At 33.3% G+C, this 19,651-nt stretch overlaps 1 protein-coding gene across 1 annotated transcript; it reads left to right on the plus strand.

Annotated features, from left to right (window-relative positions):
- The first annotated feature begins 14,246 nt into the window (after positions 1-14,246).
- On the plus strand, positions 14,247-17,628 carry GALS1 (glycosyltransferase family protein (DUF23)). Its single transcript, XM_028251432.2, has 2 exons — positions 14,247-15,598; positions 16,492-17,628. The coding sequence occupies exons 1-2, from the start codon at positions 14,436-14,438 to the stop codon at positions 16,841-16,843; spliced, it is 1,515 nt and encodes a 504-aa protein (XP_028107233.2). The 5' UTR covers positions 14,247-14,435; the 3' UTR covers positions 16,844-17,628.
- The last annotated feature ends 2,023 nt before the right edge of the window (positions 17,629-19,651 follow it).

Raw genomic sequence — 19,651 nt, forward strand, 5'->3', positions numbered from 1 at the left:
TATTGAATACACTTTTTCGGTGTGTCTTGATTAAAATATGAAACTCATAATATCAAACATTTTACAGCTACTTCTCAGACAGTTTGACAACACTTATTAAACTCTCCGAACACAATCATATCTCTCTCTTTATAATAACAATGTTTTGCATTCATGTTGATACTCTAAAATCATGCTTGTGAACATCTAGGAACACGTTGCAAATACAAGGTCGCAAACCATAGCAAACTCTTAACATTGACATTTTCGTTGTCTTTAAATATCTCCAATTCTCATAAAGACCAATGATGTGTGTGTGTGTGTGTTTGTTGGGGCTTAAAAAATACCTCCAAAACTCATCCAATGTATTTTATGTTGTCTACATGCTTAGTCAAAAAACGGCTTTGTTAACAAATTTTTTCACACTTGACACAATTTTAGTTAAATTTACAAAAATCATAAAAGAAAATTTATGTGATTTTGCAGGAGATACTAATTTGCAAACAGATGCAAATTATATTTTGACTAAATTAGAATTATGTAATATTTGTCTTTTTGAAGATTATGTTCAAACTTTTAAAAAATATTATTATCTTATTGATCCACCAGCAAATCAACCCTGGTTAGATTAATTTTTTCATAAACTCTCTAATCCATGGGACGAGTTATGTATTAAAACATATCCTGATTTTCTCAAAAAAATGGGGAAGGAAGAATATGATAATCTTGGTTTTCGCATTAATTATATTCTAAGGCTGATAGCAGATTGGTGTCTAGAAGTAAAGGCGAAAAAACAAATAAAAAATCAAATTTCTAACTCACCATATGGTCAATAATGTTATGATAAGATTTTAAAAGAAATTTGAAAAATTGGTTGTAATACATTTCCTAAAAGAAAAGGATTTTCCAAAAAGCGTAGAAAATATAAATGGAAACCTTGGAAAAAGAACAAAACTTTTTCAAAAAAGAAAAAGTATATTCGAAAAAATAAACCAACAAGTATTTCAAAAAAGAAAACTTGTAAATGTTACATTTGTAACGAAGAAGGTCACTATGCACCCGAATGTCCAAAACGGGGAAAAAATGCAAAGAAAATGATCAAAGTCCGTGAAGAACAAGATTTTGAAATAATATATGGAGAAAAAATTCCTAATAAAGAAGAAATCTTATATGAAATTTCTAGTGATGAAGAAAGTTCAAATGAAGAACTAATCTTCATGATGACTAATAATAGTCAAGCAATATCTCAAGAAACAGATAATATATCTCAAGAAGAATTGCAGGCAATTCGACTTGGAGATGTAATCGGGGAAGAAAAAACTTTTACCGACAAAAAATTAGCAAAATTTGAAAAAATGCAAGAAGTCGCTGTTCCAGAAATTTACAAACTTTCAAAATTTAACTTCTTTTCAGCAAGAGTGTTTGAACAATACAGTGGTAACACTCAAGCGAAATGGTCAGAAGAAGGAAATATTGATCTTGCTTTTTTTTGATAAGAAAAAGGTTGCAAGATGGAAAAAGAAATATCCTGAAATTCAATATATTCATATTGGATTAATTCAAGTAACCATAACAGCCTTATTTCGCCAAGGGATAGATACTCCTATTTTGGCAGTAATTTTTGACAAAAGATTTTCCGACCCAATGAAAGCAATCATTGGAGGAATTCAGTCTAATTTGGCTAATGGAGTAGTTTGGTTTAATGTTAGATCAAATTTCTTTATTTCCATAAATGATTCTAATCTTGAAGATACAGTCAGAATAAGAATTAAAACACAAGAATTGGGAATGAAATCAAATTCTTATGATTTGGCTATTCGTTGGAAAACAATTCACGAATTAACCAAATTTCCTGAAACAAAAACAAGATCAAACGATAATAAAATCGTTGAGATCTTTGAACCAAGACCATTTGACACGGTAATACAACCTCGTCTAATGAATTGGAGCGATTTAGAAGTCCCTCGACAATGGTTAATCCAAGACCTAATGGGACAAGGAGAATCTTCTAAAATAAAAAAAACCTACACAATTACAAATGCAGGCATCAGGAAAAAAATTTATATATTAAAAATACAGTTCCAAAAATTAAAAGATCAACTTCTGTATTTGAAAAAGATTTTTCTAACAAATCATTTTCAAAGTTAAACATTGGAGAATCAAGTAATAATTCTAATCAAGAATCTATTACTTCAAACAATGTTCAGATTCCTATTTTTCCAGGAACAAGAAAACTTGAACATATTAAGTCCGCATATATGTATCATTTTCAAACAAAAAATGATGATATTATTTTTTCTCCTAGCCAAGGAAAAAGAAGATATACATATGTATTGGGAACATTTAATTTTGCAGGTTATAAACCCTATAGCCTTAGTGTTCTCATAGATACAGGAGCTACAGTCAGCTCATGTAAATGGAATGCCATACCAAAAGAAAAATAGACATTAATGAAACATCCAATTTTAGTTATCAGAATAGATGGAAACCATACTTCCATACAATTCAAGGCTAAAAATATAGCTATTTGGTTAAATGATAGCAAATTCATTATACCAAAAATTTTATGTTTTCTGTATATGCATGGAGATTTCTTTCTTGGCAATAATTTTATATATAAATACCTTCCAATGCAAATACAGGAAAAGGCTATTTCATTAAGCATAAACAATGTCTTAATTCATATTCCCTTATTAGAACAACATAAATACATTTGTGATAAAGAGTTTGCGCCCGTGCCGCGTGGTGATTTAACTCCCATCATCAAAACTATTGATGAATCACATTGGATTTATAAAATTTTAGAAGAAAATTTTAGTGAACATCCATTAAAACTATGGCAACGTAGTCCACGTTATTGTAGTTTAAAATTGAAAGACCCTAATGTTATCATTAGAGTAAGATCGATGATCTATACTAGACAAGATATAGATGAATTTGATATTCAACTCCAGGAACTTTTAGACAAAAAGTTAATTGAAGAAACTAAAAGCCCTCACTCTAGTCCAGCTTTTATGGTAAGAAACCATGCTGAAATTAAAAGAGGAAAAGCCCGAATGGTAGTCAACTATAAACGGCTAAATGAAAATTTAGAATTTGATGGATATTTTATTCCACGAAAAGATGTTTTGATTAACTTAACCAAAGGATCAAAAATCTTTAGCAAATTTGATTGTAAAAGTGAATTTTGGCAAATTCAATTGACTGAAGAGTCAAAAAAATTGACAGCTTTCAGTACAGCTAGAGGACATTACCACTGGAATGTTATGCCTTTTGGGTTAAATATTGCACCACAGGTATTTCAACGGTGGATGGATACAATTTTTAAGGATCTTAAAGATTGTTGTATAGTTTATATTGATGATATACTTATCTTCTCTAAAACCAAGGAGGAGCATAAGAAACATTTAAAATTACTTTGTGAAAGATTCCAAAAACATGGAATTATTTTGTCTCCAAAAAAGATTGAATTAGAAAAAGAATCAATTGAATTTTTGGGAATAATTTTAGACCAAAAAGGTTTAAAATTACAAGAACATATTTTGTCCAAAGTACGAGATTTTCCTAATACTCTTGAAAATATAACACAATTACAAAGTCTATTAGGCATTTTAAATTATGGACGAAATTTTATTAAAAATCTTTCAAAAATAGAAATTCCTTCGTTAACCAAATTAAGGAAAAAAGTTATTTTTGAATGGACAGCAGAAGATGTTGCTTTAATTAAACAAATTAAAGAAAATGTTAAAATTTTACCAGATGTTTATCTTCCTAAAACAGGTGATAAATTAATTTTAGAAACAGATGCCTCAGAAGCATGTTGGGGATGTGTTCTTAAAGCAATACCAAGTAATTTATGGTATGATAAAGAGATACCTTTATCAGAAAATGGGGTTAGACCAAGAAAAAATCCAATACCCATAAAATTACAAAAAGAATAGTTAATTTGTGGATATAATTCTAGAACATTTAAACCAAATGAACAGAAATATATTATTTTCGAAAAAGAATTACTTGCAATAAAATTGGCAATAAAAAGTTTTCATATTTATTTAGCCCCAGAAAATTTTATTGTACGCACTGATAATAAGGCAGTAAGAGATTTCTTGATCAATAAAAAACCTATTGAACAAGGAAGAAGATTAGCCTGGTATAATAAAATTTCTGAATATACTTTTGAAGTAGAACATCTTAAAGGTATTAACAATTTTCTTGCAGATTTTCTTAGCAGATATTGTTTTAGAAAATTAAATTGCTAAACAAGTAAATTTAATTTTTGCAGAAGACCTCTAGACCAAGAGGAAACAATGGATAAGGGTAAATAACCCGCTCAAGGAGATTGGGTGACAATTGCTAGAAAAGCAAACCCCAAAGAAGAAAAAGTTTATGTTGTGTTTGCAGGAAAACAACCTGGAATTTACACAGAATGGAATGATTGCAAAACACAAGTTTGTGGATATTCAGGAGCAAGCTATAAAGCATATGATAGCATGACCAAAGCTAAAAAAGCTTTTTACAGTGCACCAGCTATGCCTGTTTATCAAAAGAATTTTTGTCAAATGAGAACTAACCTAGTTCCAACTAATATTCAGACATCTAGACCAGATGAATCTGAAATAAAAGATTTTTTCAATCCTGGTATATCCAAAGAAATTTATACAGAACTCAATGGAGTTTGGAAAACTCACATTGTAGACAACAAAGTGAAATTTTGAAAACACATGGGAGTTTTGGCCAACAAATTAGCTGAGCAAACAGCTAAATTAAAAGATTTGCAAAATCTTTGTTTCAATATTCTTAAACAAATGAATTGGAATGAAGATTTTAATTTTGAAAAAATAAACAATTTTCTTCAACTATTAGATCTCACATCAGATGCGTTTTCTAATCCAGTTTTTGAACAAATAAAAAGAATTTGTCTTTTTGAAAAAGCAAGAACTTTGCTTCCAAAAGAAATTTTTATGTTAATAAAAAATCGGGTTGAAGATCATCATGATAAGATTAGACAAATCTTAGAACGATCTTATGATAAATTAAATTTGAAAGATGGAATTCCCAAAATAACCATCATGGCAAACCATGACATGTGATTTTTTGAGGATATAGATTGGGGAATAACTAATCAAGTTATTTTCCAAATTTTAGATCCAATTCAATGGATAGATTATCCAATGATCATCAAAACAATGATCTCATGGATAGTAAAAGGCATTCGATGGAGCAAATATTTTACTTTTTGGATCTCCAGTACTGTTGGTTGGCGAGAACGAGAACATTTTTTCCAACCATACCAGATTTGGTATCTTAAAGAAACTGAAGATTTTGAATTTGAAGATGATTATTTAGATGAAGATCACCGGAGAGAGCGATTGGAAAATATCCAAAAACTTTCTTTAACAGAATATTGGATAGACAGTCTAATATCTGTTTCACAAGCAGCGTCCAACATCCATGGCTTAGCAAAATTGCCATTCATGGTTACAGATGGAAGAATATTATTTGTAACCCATTTTCCCATAACATATCAAAGGTCTCCAACGCAAATTAATGAGGCTCTTGACATGTTAATAAATCTCAAAAAGAGAAATAATTTAGATCTTCCGTTGGAACTAGCCATGACCGCGGATGATGTAGAACATTTCCGGAATGATCAATACAGCCAAGATCCGGATTCCCCTCCATCAGAGACTGATGAAGAATATTACAATCTCATCAACAAGATGGAAGCATAGTGGACCCCACTATCACATGCAGCTGTCTCCTGATCGACTCCAACCTTATCCAGGACACGTGGAGCAACCTGCATTATTTGGCGGAAAGTGATCGGCCACATCCTTTCAGCCGACGCTACACGACAAATCAGCTCAGCCAAAGCTTATCTACAACAGTCTATCTCTTTGAAAATCGGGGAGGATAGACAGTGTGTATCAGTGTATATAATTGTAAAAACTGTAGCAAAGAGCAAATAATTGTAGTCCTTTTGTATTTATTTTTGTCTCTTTGTATTTACTTTTAGATAGATTTTTCAAAAAGCCTACGACTAGGCTTGCCTAACTAGTTAGAAAAATTGGCAACTTTTAAGACAAAAAGTCTTACAAAGTTAGATATGTTAGATATAAGTTAGATATGCAATAAGTAATATTTTGTTTGTATTCTCTTCTTGCAAGTCTATATATTGGCCTTGATGCCAACATAATGGAGCATGTAAATTCCCTTCAACTTCTCTCCATCTTTTTGCTTTCTTCTTTGTCTCTAAGTTCTCTATCATAATTTTATAACTCCACCATAATTTCATAAGTAAAAAAGCTCCTTTCCGTTTTAGTTTTGTAATTGGTATCAGAGCTTGGTGAAGAGCTTTGAAAAGCAAGATCAAACTATGTAAGTATTTCTATCTGTGTATAAATTTTTGATATATATATATAAGTTTGTATGGTGTGTTTTATGTTATAAAAAAAAAAATTAAGTTAAAAATTCCGTCTAAGTTTTTTGTGTATCTTTTGTATTTTATATCTTCATAATTATTTGTTTCATTTATAATTGTTGTAAAACCTATATGCTTAGTGTATGTCAAAGCCCATATACTCATTAAAATCTTTTGACTATTGGCCATAATTAAGTCTTTAAGATCATAAAAGAGAGGTTTTAGGCACCAGATAATACACTAGGAGGGTCTTAGGTACCAACAACAATCTAAAATGACAATTAATTCTGATGATATAATATGCTTTGGAAATACAAAAAATAATATTAATAATAAATATGATCATAATCTGCATATTACTAAAGAATCTGCAAATATAAATAGTGTGTGTTCTAGTTTAAATAATATTACTGATATTATGTGTTCTTGGTTTTCTAAATTAGATAAAAATCAAAAAATAAATCAAAATTATCTAGAGACTAAAGTTGAGTCTATAGAATCTAAAATAGACAATTTGGGTTCTATAATAAATATTGATTTAAATAAAGAAGCAAAAAACCAAATAAACAATTTGGTGACAAAATTAGAAACTATATCCTTCATAAACAATGATGGAATGAATAGTCCAGGAGATAGTGACATCCCTAGGCTATTTTATGGTACAGAAGATATTATGGTACTTCAAACCAATACCTATAATAAAACTGAATATGAAAATATTGTTGAAATATTGGATTATTGGAGAAAATTATATGAAGACCCAGACTTAGGTATTGATGAAAGAAATAGGCAGTATTAGATAAGAGAAACTTATCTAGAAAATGAAGCCCTTTTACAACACTTTAATTATGATATTAATATGTCAACTAATGATGATGACAGCCAATCATCCTCATCTGAAGAATCAATAGATCAAGATATTTCATCGAAAATAAATAAAGGGAAAAGAAAGGCAGAAGAGCCAATTGATCCCGAATTATTTGGCACATGGGGAGATGGAGAAAATTTTGACTTTATTCAAACAAATGAAGTTAAAAATGATATTAACATTGGAAGTACCTCCAATCCTATACCTGAGCCAGTAATATCTAGAAAAGATAATAATCATAAGTATCCAATAGCTCAAAATGGTACTTATTTAGACTTATCTCATGTTCCTTTTAAGGATCAACCACAAGCAATAGATGATTGGGCACAATCCCTGTCCATCACCATTACCAATTATAAAAATAGTTGGTCAAAGGAAAAATTCCTTAAATATATTGCAGCAACTCTCCAGGGAGATGTGTTGCAATGGTTAAGACAATGGAAAAAATCTGAAATTGGGAAAAGTCAAAAAATGGCTTTGTTAACAAATTTTCTCACACTTGACACAATTTTAGCTGAATTTGCAAAAATCATAAAAGAAAATTTATGTGGTTTTGCAGGAGATACTAATTTGCAAGCAGATGCAAATTATAGTTGGCGTCCGTGTTACTCCGAAAAATAGTTAATGAACAAAGGATTATCAAATGAAGGGTAAGGTGTCGATAAACTAGGGGCATGTTTGATTGCTAGATGAAAGAGGGGATTGGATTGATTAATTATCCATGAGACCCATTTATTTCACATTTAATTTCACAATTTGAGGATATGACGATATATTTGAGGATGGGTAGTGTGCCCAATAGGACGCTACATAATACCATAAATGGGATACATAATCTCGTGAATTTGTCTAAAAAATAGTCATATTCCCTTATGTTATCTGCAATCAAATGTGGGCAAAGTTATTGTGAAAGGATAAAAATTAATCCATGTGAGGTAGGCCCATCCAATGCCTACATGAAATAAAAATTAAAGTAATAAAATAATAACTTGCAATGTAAATGCCAACTTGTCAAGTTGCTCTAACATACATGCATCAGATTAGTATGGGGCCATACAAGTGGTTTATTTTTATTGGACCAAATTAGTGGCTTAAGTTCATTGGACAAAATGAGTGGCAATTTAGCCTATATAAAGCGATATAAATTGTAATCTTTAACGGCAGGTAGAGGTATGCTTAAATAATTCTGTTTACTTATTCAGTTTCATTTAGATATATATACTATCTAACTTGATGATCAGAGTACCCTCCAGCTAGCAACCGCCGGTTAGAGGTACTAACTGTTTATTCTTTTGCAGATTTGAAATGGTACGGCTAAATTCTTCGTTGATCTCTCGATTAATAGATGTGGGACAATTTCTGCCTCCACAATTATGATTACTTACAGCTAAATCCAATCTAATTCTATCCGTGGTTTCATCAGTGCGATGAGTTAATCAATTTTTTCGCTGTTGATATCAACAGTAGGAATTGCAACGCAGTATAGGAGAAGGGTTGGACACCATCTCTTTTTTTCAATTAATTCATCAGGGAGAATCCTAGACAACCTTTTTTTGTGTGTGTCCGTGTGTGTATATATGTATGTGGCCTAGACAAATATATGTACTACTTGACTGATGCTGCTGTTCATATATATATATAGTCTGTGGTGTTTTGAGAAATTGGTAAAAGGTTGGGTTTTTAGTTTTTTGACTTTTTTGATGTTTTTTTGGCAAAAAATTGGATTCTTTTGGATAAAAAAACTAATTTTTTGGCTAAAAAAATTGAAAAGCCAAAAAGTTGACTTTTTTAGCCTCTTCCCAAACTGCCCCAATGGATTGCTACACAACACATCACAACACAGTAACAGCCATTGCTTGCTGCCCAATGGGGGTGGGGTGGGTGTATGGTGGTGCAATACCTAACCCCTCCAGGAAAATATTTGGGACCTCTTTTGGGATGACTCTCACACCCATAAAGTAATCCTGACTCTCCATACATGTGTGAGGTTTACAATGCGAGTGGTTCAAATTTGTGAAAGTATTATAGGGTAGGAGTCTCAATCATTACTCCCCATTATTAAGCACAAGAGACTTGTATCTCCCTCCCTTCAAACCGAATAATCCTAGACATATATATATATATATATTTAAATATGCATGGGTGATGCTGCTTTAAATAATCTTTAGTATATTAAACCCATCACATTTGACATGTCTAGAATTTGGACGCCTGTGAATGGTTTATTTATATATCCCTACATTTTTTTAGAAGAACAAAGCCAACGGTAGAATCAACAACTCATACCAACCAATATTAATAATAATAACAGTCACTCATTTGACAACTTAGGCTGTCAAATCTTTTATTTTTGTGGTGTCAATTATTTGCATTCTGAATCAATCATGTACGAAGGTAGGGTCCCAGACTTGTGACCTCATGTCCCTCTGTATATATGTTTTATGTACACTCTCAATTTGCTAGCCATAAGTTTTGGGACTAACACTCCTAAATAATGACTGTTCACTTCACATACCTATATAACATTTTTTTGCTCATTGTAAAATGCTTGTGAATTAGGGGCTATTTTGGGAACTTGACTAAAAGTCACTTTTTTTGGTTAGTAGCAAAAGCTAAAAGTTGGCTTTTTTGGCTTTTTTTTTTTTTCCATTTGGCAAGTTGAGTTTTAGCCAACGGTGCAATTACAATTTTACTCCTCATGGGTCACAATGTGTTACATAGGTTCAGTTGTAAATATTTTAAATAAATGGGGGTAGTTTAGTCATTTTATTATGATTTGACATCATAAACAAATATTAATCAAAAAAGTCAAAAGTCACTTTTTACCAACTTCCCAAATCATTTGTCTAAAAAAGCCAAAAGCTTAGTTAAAAGCCAAAAAGCCACTTTTTCCCAAAACAACCCTAGGTTAACACAACTGGACGTTAAAAAATTCTCAATTGGTTCAATTCTAAACTTTACCTAGAAACTAAAAAATACAACTACTTTGAAATACACTTAAATTTAAAATACTCTATCCTACTATATATAAAGCACAAAACTCAATTTGATATCCAATTTTTTTTTTTCCCCAAATATTTCGATGTACCTCACAAGCAGCACTCTAAGAGATAAAAAGTAAAATTAACAAATTAAACTTTTGTTTGGGAATATCACTTTTAGTTTAAAAGTCAAAAAATCGTTTAAAAAGTTAAAAAATCAATAAATTATACAAAAAAAAAGTCAAAATTTCTATTTTCTCTCTATTTTTTATATATATATTTTTATTTATAAAAAGTCATCTCTAATATATTAAATTTTTTTATTTCATATTTTAGCTAAAAAAATTGTTAAAATATTTTACTCCCAAACGAAACCACGGTTTCAAGTCCACTTTTAAGCGCATGCGGATAGGTGAGGACCATAGCAAACCTAGAGAAAGTTTTTTTTCTTTTTCTTTTTTTAATTTGTTTTAGGAAATGATATTTACATTTTTTTTCTCAACCTCTCACACCCTTGTGAGGCCCTCTTTTGCTTTTTTTTGGCTTTTTGTTAGGAACTTTGCGAGACCCTTGTGAGAGTGAGACACTTAAAAACCACCTTACTGATCTCTTATTTTGTAGTAAATAATAAGATTTAAATTAATCACATCCCTCCACTCATTTTATATGATTTTTAATGACTACCCTCGTCTTATTTTATTTTTTGTTTGTTTATTACTACTCTTTATCACATCACCAAATATATAATACGCAGGAAAAGAGGTCACATCAAACCTTGATTTAAAGTGTATTATGGTCTTATTTTTATGATTCAAACTGTCATTTTATAGAATTTGTTGAGTATTTCATGTCTATCAAAAATCATATTAATCGGATATCAATAACTATATAATCGAATTGTATATTATTCATACGATTTCTCAAAAGAAAAATTTATTATTTATTTTCTTGATTATCGATCATATATTTGTTGATATTCGATTAATATGATTTTTAGTAAGTATAAAGTGCTCAACAAATCTTACAAATACACTTTAATAAAAGCACTATAATTACTATTGTGCTTTGAGCACATAGTGATCCCTTATCCTATGATGCAGGGAGGATCAAGCCCTTTTGCTGTTAAAGTCACACGCTATGTTTTCCCCATTTGTTGGCGCAAACTTCAATTACATTTTTATGAATTTTTATTGGGAAGTTTACAATTAAAGGCTTTTTTTATATGTTTTCCCCATTTGTTGGCGCAAATATCAAATATATTTTTATGAATTTTTATTGGAAAGTTTACAAGTAAAGGCTTTCTTGCCTAAATTAAATAGTGAACTAATTTTCTTTTACCTTCTTTTATTTTATTTTTTTTAAATGATGAGTCAAAATTCTTTTAAATGTATATCGACTAGACAATTTTAGAAGTTCAAAAAAAAATTGAGTCAATTTTTAAAAACAACCGTTATCTTTTATGGGTTGTTTTGAAAAGTATGTCAAAAGTTAATTTTTTGATTTTTTTTGAAAAAATATATAAAAAATAAAGAGGTGATGTGATTCAAAATAAATTAAAAATCAAAAAATAACTTTTAAGTTTTAACCCTTTATCCAAAAGAGTCCTATATAATAGTTTTTATATAATTTCATAAATTTAATCATAATTAATTAATATCACTGCTCCAATATATAAATAAATATAATTTATCTTATATACTCTGATAATATAATACCAATAGACTAGTAATTTTGTTACCCATTCGTGCCGTAGTTATAATTCCCTTTCACTGGTTGCCTTGCCTATGAGGATGCTGATTACTTGAATATAAATAACAGAAATGATAGATACTTTATTTTTTTTTGACCTTCACAACCCTCCATAGATACATATCAGTGACTGATAGGAAAAAAAATAAAAAACAAAAAGCTGGCCAATCCTAATACGTTAGGGGTGGTAAGAGTAAAAAAAAAAAAAAAAAGTCTCAACCTTTTTCCTATAAATAATTATTAAAAATTATAGCCAGAATTGTTTTTTATAAAAAAATAATTGTTAAAAAATTGAAGAAGAGGACGATAAGCTCTCATGTAGAGAGTGAAAAACAGGTGATACATTTTGGGTAAATTACACTTTCTCTTTTATTTCGCCACTTTTCTACTCTGATATTTAAAATTTATTATTTTTCATTTTGAATTTTTATGTCTGAATTTTTTTTCAATTTACTCTTAAAGTTAATTTTTATTCAAAATTAGATAGAAAAATGTCATAAAAAATATATTATATTGGAAATTGAATTTGTTTCAGACATGTGAATTATAGTAAAATATTTTTATACCGCATGATTGTTAATGTATCATTTTTTGTCTAATTTTTAACAAAAATTAATTTTAAAAATAAATTTAAAAAAAAATTGAAACTTAAAAGGTTAAAATAAAAAAAAAACTTTAAAAACCAAAATAAAAAATGAATCAAACATAATAGGGCAAAGTATAATTTAGTCTTTGTTTGAGATGTGGGCTAGTTTTTTGGCTATTTTAGGCTGAGGCTAAACAATGCCTCATTTGGAATGAACTTTTTGACTTTTGTGAGAGAAAAAATGAAATGACTATAGTTTGAATATGACATTTTGCCTTATTAATTTTTTAACTTATTTTATCTTTTTGTGACTAAAATAGTCTCAATCCAACCCAAATGTTCATGCCAAACGAACCCTTATTCAAACATATGTGTTAGCGTTATGTTAGGGATCCCAAACAAATTATCAAATTTTCTATCAAATATCTTATATTGATATGAGACTCACACACATATAATTTATGCGGATCTTACACCCATATAAAATATTTGATAAAAAATTTAATAATTTATTTGAGATGCATAACATCTACTTATTATTTATTTATTTATTGTTTTTGTTAAGAAGGGCTGGGCCTGAGAGAGCCTGCATCACTCTTTTTGTTTTGTTAGAAAAAAATAAAATAAAATAATAATAATAATTATAGGGGAGGCACGAAATTGGGATCCTTCCCTTGCACTCCCTCTTTGCAGGGCTTTTGGGTTCACTTTTAGGCCTAATTTTGATAATCCAAACCGTCATATTTTAAGATTTATTCAATATATCATACCTGTAAAAAATCAAGTTGATCGGATATCAAAAAGTATGTTTTCGGAAAACTGTTTATTAAATTCTTTAAAAAATAGTTTTTAGTTCGATTTTTCCGAACACATACTTTTTGAAATCCGATCAACTTGATTTTTTGCAGGTATGATATAATGAATAAATATTAAAATATGAACGGTTCGAATTATCAAAATTAAGGCATAGTTTGGGAAGACTAAATAAGTGTACTTTTTGACTTTTTATGAAATATGGGTTGGGTTTGGGTTGGGTTTGAAGTGATGTGTTAGAGAGGTGATGTGACTTAAATAAGATGATGTGACTTAAATAGGATAGTGACTTTTTAACTTTTTGTCTTTTTTCAATCATGCCAAACTTGACCTAAGTCTAAAAGTGGACCCAAAAACCTTATAAGAAGAGAGTGCAAGGAGAGAATCTGTGCTCGGCGACACGAGCTGAAGTGAAGTGGCAGTATGGTAAATGAGTGACGATGTGAAACCAACTCTTCGGGTAAATTATAAATATATTTTTAAAATTTACTTAAATTATAAATTATATTTTGTAATTTGAAAATTCTAAGTATTTCTTTATTAAAATTTTTTATTTAACGAAATTAACTAAAAAAAGAAAATTTATAATTATTCTTCTATACAATAATAAAATTACTTAAATTATTAATTAAAATATATTTATAATATCATTAAAAATTATTAATTAATTTAATGATTTATTAATAAAATAAACAATTTTTTTATGAAACTAAAAATTTTAAAAAATAAAATATAATTTCTAAAATTATTAAAAAATAATTTATATTTTAATCAAATTTAAAAGAACTATTTATAATTTACTCAAATTCTTCAAATAAGGGGCAATACCAAATACAAATAAAATGCCCTAGGGGTGGAAGCGTGTGTTATACATCTGATTGACCACACACAGTAGTGTCGGTCCGCATTGGCCACTCATTCATCCAATTAAATTAAGATCCATCCTTCCATTCAATCATCATCATCATCAGGACTCAAACAAAGACTACTGTCGGTGCGACTGCAAGTGCGAGTGCCTTGGATTCCAACCGCCGGAAGATGAGGAAGGATGGGGCAGCGGCAGCCTCAGTTTCCGGCAATACAGTGGGAAAGGTGTTCCTCTGTTTCGAAACGAAGCCCTTAGTTGCCACATTGCTTGCCTTGACACTCGTCATGGTCATCTGGAACCTCCAACCTTACTACGAGAACATCCTCTCCGCCGCCAGCCGCTGCTCCGCCTCTGTCCCCTCCTCTCCCACTCCCACTCCCACTATGCCATCTCTCCCTATCACTGCCACCTCCTTGGCCGAGAAGAAGAAGAAGAAGATGGAGGAGAAGCTCACCACTACTGACCCCAACAAGCGCCTCTTCTCCGCCTACGGCAACGCCGCCGCTCTCTTCGTCCAAATGGGCGCATACCGCGGTGGTCCGAGGACATTCGCCGTCGTCGGCCTCGCCTCTAAGCCCATCCACGTCTACGGACGCCCCTGGTACAAATGCGAGTGGATCTCCAACCCCAACAACAACAATAACCGTTCCAGCTCCCTCAAGGCCAAGGCCTACAAAATGCTCCCGGACTGGGGCTACGGCCGTGTCTACACTGTGGTGGTGGTCAATTGCACATTCAATGTCACCCCTAACGAGGACAACGCGGGCGGCAAGCTGATCCTCTACGCATACTACGGGGAATCGCCCAAGAGATACGAGAAGATCACGGCCTTGGAGGAAGCACCGGGGTCGTACAACGAATCAAAGTATCGACCCCCGTACCAGTACGACTACTTGTATTGTGGTTCGTCCTTGTACGGGAACCTGAGCGCGGCGAGAATGAGGGAATGGATGGCATACCACGCCTGGTTCTTCGGGGAGAGCTCGCATTTCGTGTTCCACGACGCCGGAGGAATATCGGCGGAGGTGGAGGCGGTGCTGGAGCCGTGGGTGAGAGCAGGGAGGGTGACGATTCAGGACATTAGGGCACAGGCGGAATACGACGGGTACTACTACAACCAGTTCCTGGTGGTCAATGATTGCCTCCACCGGTACCGACACGCTGCCAATTGGACATTCTACTTTGATGTGGACGAGTATATCTACCTTCCGGATGGGAACACTCTCCAGTCTGTTTTGAATGAATTCTCCAATAATACTCAGTTTACGATTGAGCAAAATGCCATGTCCAGTGTCCTCTGCTTAAATGATTCTTCTACTCGGAATTATTCCAGGTATTCATTCTCTCTCTATCTCTCTCGCAATTTGCTTTCCCTAATCCCCCCCCCCCCTTCTGAATATTCCTTCCTTCTTTACTCTCTCTATCTAGACTATATGATATATATCTCTCTCACACATCCACTGCCAATTATTTGCTTTGAAAACCCAATAAATCAAGGTCTCTCTCCGTCGTTTTCTTCTTGGATGATGACTTCACTGATTTTTCTATTTGAAATTTCAATGAAGAAAAGCCACTGATTACTACAACTACTAGGAATCCTGTGATTTTGATTGATGCACTGTGCCTTTGGTTCATGGGTGACACATAAATTTTAGATTGTGGTTGGGTTTTGGGATTGGGATTGGGCAGAGGAAGGGGTGTACCGTGGGGATTTTGTTGTGGAAACATGTCAAATTGCTTCAGATCTAAAGCCCTAACCATCATAAGAAGGGTTCATTTTGCTCCCTCAGAATATTCTGTTTACTTGTAGCAAAACTATATGACATTAGAAGAAAATAGGAAAACAGATTGTCCTTTCTTTTTGGCAATTTTCTCCATTAATCTTTCTCCGCATTTTCTGGTTCTAATGAAATATTTCTCTCCTTTTTTTTTTTTTTTTTTTTTAAATAAAGAAAAACTTTGTAGCAAAAGGGTTGCGAGTCAACTTGAAAGATGTTAAAGATGATGTATAATTTTGGAAAATAATCAAACAATGAAAATTGAGTGTGTGTGTGTGTGTGAGTATTGGTACTAGCTCTTTACCAAATCGTAATGATTATGTTTCCCGTTTCCCTTTTTTTCGTTTTCTTGTTCAATTCCGTTCAATGCCTTGTGCACTGGTAGGGGGAATTGATGAAGGGATTTTATGTTTTTTAACGTTGGGGTTGGTGGTGGTGGTGGGTGCAGGGAATGGGGGTTTGAGAAGCTGGTGTTTAGGGATTCCAGGACAAAGATCCGGCGAGACAGGAAATACGCAATACAGGCTAAGAATGCATACTCGACAGGGGTGCACATGTCGGAGAATGTGATAGGGGGGACGTTGCACCAGACAGAGACCAAGATCAGGTATTACCACTACCACAATTCCATCACTGTCCATGAGGAGCTTTGCAGAGTATTGTTGCCCATGTCCGCCAAGAACAACATCACGTGGTTCAACAACCTCCCTTATGTTTACGATGATAACATGAAGAAGCTCATACCCACTATCAAAGATTTTGAGCGCACTTCCATTGGTTCTGTACATCTTTTCTCATAAATTTGTTTTTCTCCCCCCCCCCCCCCCCCCCCCCTTTTTTCTTTTTTCTTTTTTCTTTCTTCTTTCTTTCTAAAAAGAAGTTAATTTCTCTACAAAAAATCAAAATTCATGGATGGGGCAGCCTCACCGACACCAAGCTGATGTGAACAAACATTCAAGTAAACAGCACAACAGTAGTCTCTGTGTGAGTGTGTGCGTGCGTGTGTTGGGAGGGGGTGGGGGTGGGGGTGGGGGTGCTGGTGCTGAGCAGAACAGCCAAGTGTAAGTAGGAGTAGAGGAGTTGGACCCTTTCACGGGAGTGCATGAGTTGGGTCAGGCTGTGTATGTATGGGATGGGCAGTGAGAGTGACAATGAATGGGAGGAACTTCACTCTTCCTACTACTACTCCCCCACCGTAGATCTGACAATCACCCATCCCATTCCCATTTCCCCTCCAATTCAAAGTTGGGTTCTTTGGCATTATTGTTAATATTAGCAGCAGCAGTAATAGTGGCTCTGTAGAATGGGAAACTACTGCTAAGCTAAGCTAATAAGAGAGAGAGAGAGAGAGAGAGAGAGAGAGAGAGAGAGAGAGAAGAAATTAAAGGTGGCCCCCTAATCACTCCCCATTGTCTCTGTAAATTGTAAAGGTGATTGCTTGATTAGTCTGTTCCTATCAATATATATATATATATATTCCTTCATTATATATCTCTATAAAGTAGCAGAGTAATAAATGTACGGTTGGTTTGTAATTTTATGTGAATGCAAAAATTGTATGATAATTTTACTCTTCTTTTCTTCATATGTAGTTTGGGACTTGGGAGGGATGATTGTTCATATGGAATGTTTTTCAGTTTGATGGAAAAAAACAGGACTGTGTTCTTGCTGATGAATCAGAAAGAAAAGGTCTCAAAGGAGGATAGTAGAGACTGAAATCACACGCACAGCTCTGCTCTGTTATGTTGTGCTGCTTATAAAGCAAGGAATGATTGGATTAACAGCACATGCATAGTAGAGAGAGAGAGAGAGAGAGAGAGAGAGAGAGAGAGAGCATGGTGGGGGGACTCCTTTTTTATTTTACTTTTTACTAAAAGAAAGCATATGGTGGCTACCCTTGGAGGAAGAATGACCACCGACTGGTCCGTCCAACCAACTGGAAAGGCCTACCCCACCCCACCACAATGGGCCTGAGAGCTGTCTAATGATGCAATTTGGGCATTTGATTGGGACACTATTATTGGAGTAGTTGATTTAAGTTTGGTTTTAATTTTAGGAATGACACAATATTTTGTTGTGTGATTATTTGGCTCAACCTGTTTTCGCATAACCGATCAACTAAGAGCATCCACAATGGATGCGTTAGTGAATGTGTTAGTGTCAGGTGTTAGTTTTTGATCAGCTAAAAATACTGTTGGGTGTTGCAATGGGTGTGTTAGTAGGTATGTTAGTGTTGTGTTAGTATCAGCTGTTAATTTGTGTGTTAACTGTAACCAGTGTTTTAACTAGCAAAGGAAGAGAAAGATGTGTGCTTAGGGAAGTTTTTCCGGACGTTTGCCGTCGGAAGTTCACCTCGGGCGTCTGGACCCTTCAAGAAAGGGAAAATAATAATAATAATAATAATAATAGTTTAGGTTTGACCGGTTGACCGACCATACATTCGGGCAGTCAATTGGTGGTCAACTGATTTTTATTTTATTTTTTATTTGGGATTTTTTTTTTGGCTTGAAATTTAATTTTGAGTTTGAAATTTTTGATTAAATTAAATTATTTATTTATTTTATTTATTATATAGACATATATATATATATATATATATATATATAAAATATATTCTTAACACATCTATTGCAACACTATTCACTTTTTAAAATTAACAAACTCTTAACACATCTTAACACACATTTTTTAATATTATTTTTATCACTTTTTGTCATATAAAGCACTTAACACATTTTTTTAATCATCCCACTGTGGATGCTCTAATAATAACTTTAAAGAGGCAATGAATAACTTACTATGGGAGTCGAATTTTAAAGGAGGCATACTTTAACAGACAGGTATTGTCCGGCTCTGTCCAGAATCATCAGGATGTCGAATATAAAGGGTAGATGGGCTGAATAGGTACCGAGCTACGGAGTTGAGTAAATATGAACATAATGAGCGAAAAGTGGACCTAACCCTAAGGCCTAGGGAACGAGTATAAATAAAGGAATAGCAGACCGAGAAAGGTACGTGATAATTGTGGTGTTTAACTTAGAATACAAGTAATCTAGAACGAGAGACTGACTTGTCCGTCAGAGTGCTAATTCCGGCACCCCCGACCGGAGTGTTTACTTCCTTTCAGGTGCCTATCGGTGGATCACGAGCGTCCCCCAGGATCAGAAGAGTATTTCCAAAAATCACTTCTCCACAATTGGCGCCGTCTGTGGGAATACTCAAGCACATCCATGGCGGACGCGACGGAGAACCCTCCAATAGTCGCTGATGACACCACACAGATAGACGACTTCACTCCAACAAACACGCACGGACCGGAGCCTAACCCTGTAAGACGCGCTTTGAACTACGGTTTACCTTCGACTCCAGAACATGAGGCAATGAAGGCGATCATGGAGCAGGCAAAGTAAAACGAGCAGCGGTTGGAGAACATGATCGCTGAGAACGAGCTTCTCTGTCAGGATTTGGCACTAGAGGTGGCAAAGTCCAAACAAGTCGTGTGCCAAGACCCGGAGGGACCTCTGAAAGTAGGTGGTCGACGACCTCGAGCTCGGCAACAAGACACTGATAGCAACTCCGACTTACTATCTCCGGAGCCCAAAAAGAAA

This window comes from Camellia sinensis, chromosome 3, assembly GCF_055761805.1.
Source record: "Camellia sinensis isolate YWXY chromosome 3, ASM5576180v1, whole genome shotgun sequence".
Taxonomy (NCBI): Eukaryota; Viridiplantae; Streptophyta; class Magnoliopsida; order Ericales; family Theaceae; genus Camellia; species Camellia sinensis.